Raw genomic sequence first — 10,477 nt, forward strand, 5'->3', positions numbered from 1 at the left:
ACAAAAACAAAACAAACAAAAAACAAAAACAAAAAAAAACAGAATCAAGACCCTGAACTTCATGGTCCAGAGGAGGGCCATGAAGATGATCAGAGGGCTGGAACATTTCCCCTGCAACAAAAGTTAGAGGAAGCTGGGCTTGTTCAGCCTGCAGAAGAGAAGGCTCTGGAGAGACCTCATTGTGTTTTCCAGTACTTGAAGGGAGCTTATAACAGGAGGCAGACCAAATTTTTACAATGTCTGACAGTGATAAGGCAAGAGGCAATGGCTTTAAACTACAAAGGGGAGAATTCATGCTAGATGTTATATATAAATTCTTTAGTTACAGGGTGGTAAGGCACTGAAACACATTACCCAGGGAAGTTGTGAATGTGCAAACTAAAGAAATAAAAACACAGTTTATGCCTCTTCAGGTCACTTTTTTCTCTTTAGAAAAAACAACAACAAAAAAAAAAAAACCACCACTCATTCTCAGTTTTAAACAGATTAACATTGTCATGCACAATATTAGAAGGTTCAGTGGTTGAAGGGGACAAAGAGGACATACCTCACAATCTCAGTTCTCAGTTGAATGTTATTTTCAGCAGCCAGCTCTATTACACCATAAAGTAGGAAGGGTGTTGTAAGTAATTAAGTGTATCATTTCTTTACAATTTTCCCATTAAAAATCATCCTTCACCAATACTATCCAAGAACTTTTTGGTTCTCATATTATTAGTATACCATTTCCTCCAGTTTATGAAAAGAAAATAAACCTCTTGGTATAACAAAACCTTGTAATATTTCTCATTGAAATATTAGAGGTTTTTAATCCAAATTTGAATCTGTTCTCCTAATGTTCTCCTGTATCTCCATTATGGATAACTATAATGGTTCCCATAATTTATTCAGTGAAGCATCTTCTGCGTTCGTTCTCTATAGCAATTATTATCCAAACATTAAATTTCATCTATGCTCTCTCATTTCTTTCTATTCTCTCATTTCTTTGTCATATATTCTCTCTAAAGACAAGCACAGAAGAATAAAGGTCCAAATCTACAGTTCTAAGTTAATATTTATGAACAACAGATAATTAACACTCATAAGCTATTTAAAAATTAATTTTTAAAAAAAATGTTCTTCAAATAATCTGCTCAGAATTTCTTACTCTTTATAAAAATCTAGATGAAAACAAATGAACTCAGGTTGCAGAGTATATCATCTTTGGTGAGTTATTAAATGGTATGGGCATTCAAAAACAGTAACTTAGATTAGTTAACTTAGGTTAATTGGTGCTACCAGAAATCTGCTAACACCAAGATTTTAGATTCCATAACTGAAATGCACATCAGACTAGCACAACAATAAATTGTATATAAAGCAGTATTAAAATTACTTAATAATAGATGGCTGATAACCTCATGACTGTAAGGTAATGATACACTGAGATTCTTGGCCTGTGTGAGTAAGAATCCAGGAACAGGATGGAGAACATTTCCTGCTACTTGTATATTCATGTGTATAGACTTAGAAGTGAGTAAAACCATCCTAAAGCAAATGACATAGGTAGCTCCAAGAGTAACTCTCCTGTTTATTTCCACAGAAGATACAACTGATATAAAGAGCACAGTAAGACTATTTGATAGAACAAACTCTCTGCTACAAAACACCTTCTAATCATAACAAATTAACAGGTCATTTAGTTTAAGCCAAAACATTTTACCTCAAAATTCACAACATGCATATCCACTTTAACTTATTTCTAATGCACCTAAAAAAACTTAATATGAAAGAAGTCTGTGTGAGGAATAACCTGTTAAATATCTAGCCTTAACTTGTTTTCAAGACAGTAATGCATAAGTCTTAACATGCAACACAAACACAAAAAGTTAGATATTACTACCCTTAAAAATCTTTCTCTGTGAGAGACATATTAAGGAAATGCCTATCCCTGAAGAGTTGAAAGGTGTTATAAATGATAAATCAGAGGTTACAGCTGTTCAGATGTGTAAACTTATTCACCTTAAATCCACTGTTTTTTGTCTACAATAGAAATACTTTCACTTGTAGAATGAGAGAAAGCTGGAATTCAAAATTTAATCTTTACTTTAGAGTACTATGAATATTTATAGCACTCCCACAAGAATCTCAAAAAGCGTACAGATCACAAACTTCACACGGTACTTCTTGCACTCCTGAAACACTGCATTAAAACTGAATACATAAGAGTCAATGAACTCACAGGCAGCACCAGAAAGCGAAATAAACTCAGCTTGAAAAATTTGACTTTTAAAAACTCCATCCTGACCAGTTCATGCCAACCAGTCAACAAGGGATATGTTCCTCCTTTCTGAAGAAAGTGTCAATACAAACTGGAGATGCCAAAGAATGCCAAAATATAAAAATAATATTCAAAACAGGGCACAATACTGGAAATTGTTGCAAATGATCAACTGTTAATCAAGTTTCATCTTCTTTTCAAGATCCATCTACACATATATCACTAAAATATAGAACCTTGTTAAATCAAGATTAATATTCCCAGATTATTCTACATCAGCTTTACAAGAATTTCAGGAAATAGGAATGAATCTGAGAGCCTCTAAGAACTTCTGAGGATACTGCACAACAAACAAAAAGCAGTGATTAATTTTGGATTGTTTGCTTTTAAGAACTTCAAAGCACTCTGACACGTTGGGTCATCATAATCACATTTTGTTTCTAGATAGTTTAGAGAAGGTAGAAGGGAACAGTTTCATAACATTTTCTGTTAAACACAACAACAGTCAGTTGAACAGTTCTATTACATCTTAGGTAAGGGGCTAAGTTGCAGGCTTTTATCAGTACATAGATCTTTTCAGAATTATAAGAGGTAATGGCAGCTCGGAGAATAAGAAAAACATTCTGCTTACCTGCACATCTGAACTATGACTTCCACTCTTTGTAGCAAACAAGCAATCCTCAGAATCAACTGAAAGCAGAGTGGGAGTGGAAGGAAAGAGCTCCGACTGGGATCCTTGACTGAAGTTTATAGCCACTGGATTCTTTTGACCATCTTTTACTGATTCACTCAGATTGATCACAGAATCTCGTATGTTTGAAATAATCTCATTATTTTCTGCCAAAAGGCGTTCAAGATGATCTATTTTTTCTTGCAATATTGAAAGCTGCCCCTGTATAAAGAAGAATCCAAATTTAATTAATTCTCAGACTAATTCTTGATTTTTTCTTTTACATCAATTTCACAATAGTAACATTATCACAAAAATATTCTGTATTTTATATAAAGACAAAATAAAGAAGACAACACAAGAAAACTACTCTCAGAACACGAAAAAATAGCAAAGGAGATATGAAAATATTCCTAAGAGGTCACATTGTTTCAAGTACCAAATATGCCTAAATCAAATTTTTCACGTATATCAAAGATGCACAAAAGATTTTTCATTTGCCACCACATCAGAACACCAAAGGGAAAGAAAGCCATTTTTTTTAGACAGTCATCTCATGATGGAATTAACAGGACATAAATACATTTTATGTTATTCCCTCTGCAATTGAAATGTTTCAATAAATATCATTTTTTATTTTCAGGGAAATGTGGAGAGAAATTAACAGACGCACAAAAAAAGATTTCCTTAACTGTCTGAATATTCTAATAATCAGTATAATTAGACAATCAATACTGTTCTGTAAAAGACCACTAGCATCTGCACTTAGAATACCATATTCAGTAGCTGGAGAACAGGATTCCATAGATGATTCTAGTGTACACCACAAAAGGAAGGATAGAAGATAACATCAACACACTGAAAGAAGTCAACATAGCTCCAAAAAAACTTGGAAGGAGAGGTGCAGACCTAAAGCACAAAGCAATTTATGGCATTTAATTACCATATTGTTGGAGTACAAGAGATAGCACAAGAGAGGAAGATGTCTAGAATGGTACTGCTCTTTGATGTACTAGCCACTCATTCCAAATCATTTTAGATATGCTTTTTTTTTTCTTTCAAACAATGAATGTGTTAGCTTTTCCACAGTCATAAGAGGCCATATCACCTAACGTATTTTTAAGGTTAGTTAATCTTAATAATAATTTCTTTCTTTCCTCAGAAAGATTTCAACTTAGCAACAATAAAAGACAAAACTGAATTGAGTGGGTTTTTTTTCTATTTTTAAAGTTGTGGACAGACCCCAAAATACACAGTATCTGATGTTGTTTCATCAAGAAGTTGTAATTGCAACAAAATAATCTGCTGATTCAAGTGTTTATGTTTCACCCATTACACAAAATACAAATAACAGTCATTCAGCAGACAACCCTCCTGTGACCTATGCTTTTAATGACAAGTTAAACACTTTCCTATGGAAAGTAGGAAGTAGAATAAAAAAGCATCAGCAATAGCCTCAGTGTATTAGACGTTTTCCCCCCATGACAAGCATTCACTTAAGAGCCTTCCATTTTCTCCTTAATGTACAAATTGCCTTGTTCAAAAATTCCAACTTCTGTAGTTTGCAAGATTAAACCTTCTTTTAAAATTGTGATGAGCACTGTATTTTAAATTCTGCTCTGTTTTGGAAGTCTGTAGAAAAATGCATCCCCTGATACAAGATACCAGTCATCCTCTTGAGCTCTACTAGTCATTTACGTAATTTTATCTCTACAGCAGTTCTTTGTAATTATGCAGAAGATAAGTTTTAGTCTTTTTTAAATTTTACAGTTGGTAAGTTTGTCCCCTCATTTTCCAGCCAATGCAAAAAATGCTGATTCAGTGTTTCATTCTGTTCTTAGTGTTATGCATCCTGAAAACAGTAACAGTTTTTAATATGATACATGTAAAACCTTATTGTTTCTCAAAAGACAAAAGTGCATCTTGACAATAGATCCAGATTATGTTAACTGAGATGTAAGGCAAAGACCCTAGAATCTAAAGAGTGACTGAAGTCAAATACTAGAAACTTACAAAATAAAATAAACAAAGAACATGAGATCAATATGCAGATGACAGGACATACGAAAGGAAGAAAAAAAAAAGTGTCATCTCATGCCCCCTAGTGGCTCAGAAGAAACAACGAATCTTTCACAAACTACATTAAATATTGTAGGTACACATTTTATAAAATCAGTATTTTCCCTTTCAAAGTCTGATATGCAAAACCAAAAAAAAAAACAAAAACAAAACAAAAAAAACACCACGGAAAAGTTTCTACACTCAGATAACATCCAGTTATGCCACTCTGAAAGACCAATATAAAATAATACGCATTCAGACTATACACGCTGTCCAATGCAGCCTTTGATATTTAGATTCTTAAAAAGCTAAAATACATCCATCATCTACTGTAGGTATTTCCTGTTTCATTGCATATGATTATAGCTCAAAATTATCAAATGATTAAGCAGTGAAAATTTTATTCTCACCTATCTCACCGCTATATACTCTTCTTCTGCAACTGTAAAAACATACAACTGTTTAAAACTTATCTTCTCATTCATGTATGTTTTAGAAATATTTTATCTATGCCTTCAAGTGAAGAGCCTTATAGTGATTACCAACAGCCCACCAACTATCCTATTACTGATTACACCACTAATCTACCTCATGTCATCTAGCTGAGTACTTGCCAAGCAGTCAACAGCAGACAGAACATTTCAAGAAGTAACAGTGAATGCATGTTTAGACTCATCCTTCCATTGGTGTATACTGCCAGCTTCTGGCACAAACTTCCAAAGTCAGAGATCACGTTATATTTCTTATAAGATAGACGTTTTGCTTAAATTTCTGTACTTTCAACCCTAAAATATCTGTATGTTCAAGCATTTTACAGTGTATTATACGGCAAAAATATTTTAAAACTAAGCTCCCTTCTTCTTGTATCCAAGTAGCAACTTTTTTCCCATCCATCTTCAAGTAACAATTTTATATATCACAATAAATTTCCATCAATAATTTATTTTTAAGGTAGAGAATTCAAGTCTACTTAGAACACTGAAGAGCAGTGATTTTTATGAGAATATTAAGCATGTAATTATTTCATCTTCTTTACCTAACCTCCCATGGTGGAAACTAACAACAGACATTAATTAAAACTATCTGCTTTCTTTTCCAAAGACTATGAGACGTATCATGTCTCTCTTACAAACATTTCAAACAAGATGTTTAATAATTCAGCTTGAAGGGAAAACATCAAATAATAAGCTATAGTAAAGAATATTTAACTACTGCCTCACGCAGTATCCAATTTAAAACTGACAGGTAACCAAGTCTTTGTAGATTTTGAAGATATTTTCAATTTTCATTATACAATATATCAGCTATTGAATTTAACTTTAAGAAACAGCAGTATCACAAACTAAAATTGGATCCCAGATTTCATTTAGTATAAAAATAGTGAGTGTCAAGAATCCACTCTCTTGTTCATAATTTCATACAGAACCCTTACCAAAAGCTTTTTTTTTCTCCTCCAATCTATATTCACCTTTTCTCCTTTCTCATTTTTAGTGGGTAGAAGTATACAATGTTTAAAATGTAGTATTTGTTAATGAAATTACTGTAGAATTTGAAATAAACAAGAAAAACACAGTAAGCTATCAAGACAATAACACAAATGGAATTCAGCTTCAACACTGATAGAGAAAGGTAGCTGACTTACATTGCTCCATTTGCTAGCTGCCAGTTGATTGATATCAACTTACTAGTAAAACAGTTTAGCAACACATTAGAAGAGCACCAGATAAGTCTAATTAAAAGATAAAACAGAAGATAAAACGCATAGGATCTCTACTGATCACTAACATCATACTCTAACAGTATTTTTCTAAATTACGTTAGAAAGTTTTCCACATATTGGAAGTTGAGGGCAGTTTTATTTTAATAACTGAGCAGAGATGCATTAATTTTATCTTACTCAATTGTATCTGAAATACTGTAGTCTAAATGGCTTTGTAAATACTGGACAGCAAAACATGGATAGCTGTGCAATTCATAAGCACTAGCAGATTTTGCCCAGAATTTATAGCATTAGTTCTTCCTAGAACAGAAGCAGTTCTCCTCTAAGACATTGAGTTACACTCAACCATATAGAAAATGGGAGATATACTTTCTGGATAACTATTGCTCAGTCTAAATGGAGACAACTAAACACCACTCTATGAATCTACATGCTTATTTTACATAAGGAAATGCAGTGTGAAATTATGTGAATCATTTGACTTACAAAGCCAGTCAACTACTTTTTAGTAGCTTTGGAGAGAAATGAAAGAAAGACATTTTTACCACCTTCAAATATTAAAGGGCTATACAAATAAAGATTTTACTTAAAAGTAAGAAAGGCAACATAGCTCTCACTTCACAGTGATGATAAATACTACTACATGAACTCAGGATATTCTATGATTCTATGTAGAGCAAAGTACCAACAAATCCAGCAGTACTGAAGCTAGGTAAAGCTGCTCTGGTAGAATGGCTCCACCCGAGCAGCTCATCCCTTCAGCATCCTCAAAGTTATATGGGGTTGGAAGATTTAGTTTCAGTCAAAAGTGAAGATAACCCAAATTAATTCTTCACCCAATGAGGGGGGGGAATTAAAAAAAATCCATGCACATGCTGCACTGAACAACCTTCTCCTACCATCATATGTAGGAGTGACATTTCTTTATGTTTCTACTCTTTTCAAGACCCAAACTTGTCCAAACAGTCTGCTTTCTCACTGTCTCCTACTTGTTCCAGTCTATTTGTATTTGATACTGTAGTAAGGAATCACTTCAGAAAAGAGCACAGTGTTACCCAGCACAAGGAGGAAAGTCCAGTAACACAATGAAACACTGCCTGCAGTGAAGTATCAACAGGAAGTTGAACAGGAGCCAGCAGTGTGCCACTGCAGCCCAAAGGGCCGACCGTACCCTTGGGTACATCAGGCCCAGCAATGCCAGCCAGTGAGGGAAAGGCTATCCCACTCTGCACTGTGTAGCCTCACCTGGAGCACTGGGTGTGGGTTTGGATGCCACAATGCATCGACATAAAACTACCGGAGCATACAAAGGAAGTCAAAAAGGCGGAGAAGGAGGGCAAGGTGTGTGAGGAGTGGCTGAAGTCCCTGGGTGTGTTCAGCCCACAGCAGATGCTGAATGGAGGCCTTGTGGCACCTGCAGCTCCTCACAGGGAGTGGAGGGCAGCGCTGAGCTCTGCTCTGTGTGACAGCGACAGGGCCTGAGGAAACGGCATGGAGCTGTGTCAGGGGAGGGGCAGCTGGGTGTCAGGGAAAGGGTCTGCACCACGGGGTGGTGGGCATGCAAGATTGAACACAATGAAAAAAAAACAAACATCAGTCACAAGCACAAGTCAAGGTTTATACCATTATTAAACTGAGAAGACTTATTTTTATTAGTAAAAATTACCTAAATAACCTTTTTAATGATCTCACACAGTAGCTTATGTTGAAAGGAACATTAAAGATCATTCCAGTTCCAAACTCCCATGGGCAGGGTTGCCAACCGCTACGTTAGGCTACACCAGGGCCCTATCCAGTCTAGCCCTGAACACCTCAAGGGATGGGGCATCCACAGCTTTTCTGGGCAGCCTGTGCCAATGCTCCATCTTCCTCTGAGAAAAGAATTTCCTCCTAACATCTAACCTACATCTTTTCTATTTCACTTAAAAGGCATTGCCCCCACATTGTATCATTATCAGAACAGGTAAAAACCCTGTCTCTCAAAGCTTTCTTTGAGTACTAGAAGGCCACAATGAGGTGCGCCAATATCCAGGCTGAATAAGCCCAGCTCCCCCTACTTTTCCTCATAAGAGAGGTGCTCAAGCCTTCAAGTCATCTTCGTGGCCTCATCTAGACATCTCTAACATCTCCATATCTTTCTTGTTTTGAGGCCCCAAGCCTAGATGCAGTATTCCAGATAAGGCCTCACAAGTGCAGAAGAGAAAGAGACAATCACCTCCTTCTCCCTGCTGGCCACTCCTCTTTTGATGCAGCCCAGGACACTATTGGCCTTCTAAGCTACAAGCACACACTTATGGCTCTTGTCCAGTTTCTCGTCTATGGATCCCCAAGTACTCTGCAGGGCCACTCACAATGAGTTCTTCTCCCAGTCTGTACTCTTACCTGGGATTGCAACGACCCAAGTGCAGTACCTTGCACTTGATCTTGTTAAACCTCACTAGGGTCACATGGGCTCACTTTTCAAGTCTGTACAGGTCTTTTTGGATGGCATTCTTTCCATCATACCAACTGCACAACTCTGCTTGGAGTTATCAGCAAAATTTCTGAGGATGCACTTTGTCCCACTGTCTATGTCACAGATAAAGATGCTGAAGAGCACTGGTCCTGAGATGAACCCTTTGCGGACACCATTTGTCACCAGCTTCCACCTGGACACAGAGCCACTTAACACAACCTCCTGGCTGCAACCTTCCAAACAATTCTTTACTCACCAAGTAGTCTGTCTTTTGTATTCATCTCTCTTCAGTTCAGAGATAAAGATGTGGCACTGGACCCTGTCAAAGGCCTTGCAGAAGTGCAGGAAGATGACTTCAGTTTCTTTGTGCACCAATGCTGTCATTCCATCAGAGAAGGCCACCAGACTGGTCTAGCAAAATTTCCCGCCTTCAGAGAACCATTCTAACTGAGCTTGCTGTAATATTTTTATGAGATCATGCTAAGAACATGAAGCAACAAAAGGTAAGCATTTGTAGTTTAGGTAAGCCACTGATTTCACTTACTTCGCTACATGTCTAGCAAAACTACAGCTGAGATGTGTATTTCTGGCATATCAGGTCCCTTTCAGTCCTTCACATTCTGTGATTCTGTGATTTCGAAAGCAAAAGGCATAAAGACTTGCTAACACTGAAGGGAGTTGAAGTATGTACTGCACAGAACAGGGGCACAGCAACCATGAAGCCTAAGCCGATGATGCACTGCAGTTACAGCTACCTAAAGGAAACTGAGGCTAACTGAAGGCAGGCTGCCTTTCAGCAGAGGAACTCCAGAGCAAAGCTCACAAGATGCCTTTGTTCAGTCCTCAGACTCAGAGAGCTGCCAGTGTTTCTGCCATGTATTTGGCCCCAATTACTGCTCCAAACTACTGTGATTTATATTTTAGCCAGGTGGTATTACCTCCAAACAACTGGTAAGCACAGATTAAATAACACTGTGCAGTGCAATAATCACTACTTGTATTTTTTGTTGAAAAATATATGAAGCATCACGTGGATGCTTTGAAAACAGGAAGCCAGCAGAGAAGCTTTAGTAGTAACATCAACAACCAGGCCTTAATCCTTTGCTGGAAGGATATAGGAAATGAAAGAACAAGCCAACTGCTTTTAGAGAACTGTATTTCATCATCTCTGTTCAAGACAATGCAGCTACAGAGCCAATAAAAGCATTTCACATACATGAGAGTGTCAGAGTAAGTTTGAAATAATAAAGCACTGGAGAAGGAATTTGATACAGCAAATGACCAAATGACTGTTTAAAAAAAAAAAAAAGA

At 36.5% G+C, this 10,477-nt stretch overlaps 1 protein-coding gene across 1 annotated transcript in view; it reads right to left on the reverse strand.

Annotated features, from left to right (window-relative positions):
• The window catches only part of MAN2A1 (mannosidase alpha class 2A member 1), a 66,373-nt gene extending 60,897 nt beyond the window's left edge, over positions 1-5,476 (reverse strand). Inside the window, exons 1-2 of the mRNA XM_019610221.1 lie at positions 5,411-5,476; positions 2,892-3,152 (exon numbers count right to left, since the gene is read on the reverse strand). Coding sequence (XP_019465766.1) covers positions 2,892-3,152; positions 5,411-5,476 — 327 coding nt within the window. The remainder of the gene's footprint in view (positions 1-2,891; positions 3,153-5,410) is intronic.
• Between the last annotated feature and the right edge of the window lie 5,001 nt (positions 5,477-10,477).

Source organism: Meleagris gallopavo, chromosome Z (assembly GCF_000146605.3).
Source record: "Meleagris gallopavo isolate NT-WF06-2002-E0010 breed Aviagen turkey brand Nicholas breeding stock chromosome Z, Turkey_5.1, whole genome shotgun sequence".
Classification (NCBI taxonomy): Eukaryota; Metazoa; Chordata; class Aves; order Galliformes; family Phasianidae; genus Meleagris; species Meleagris gallopavo.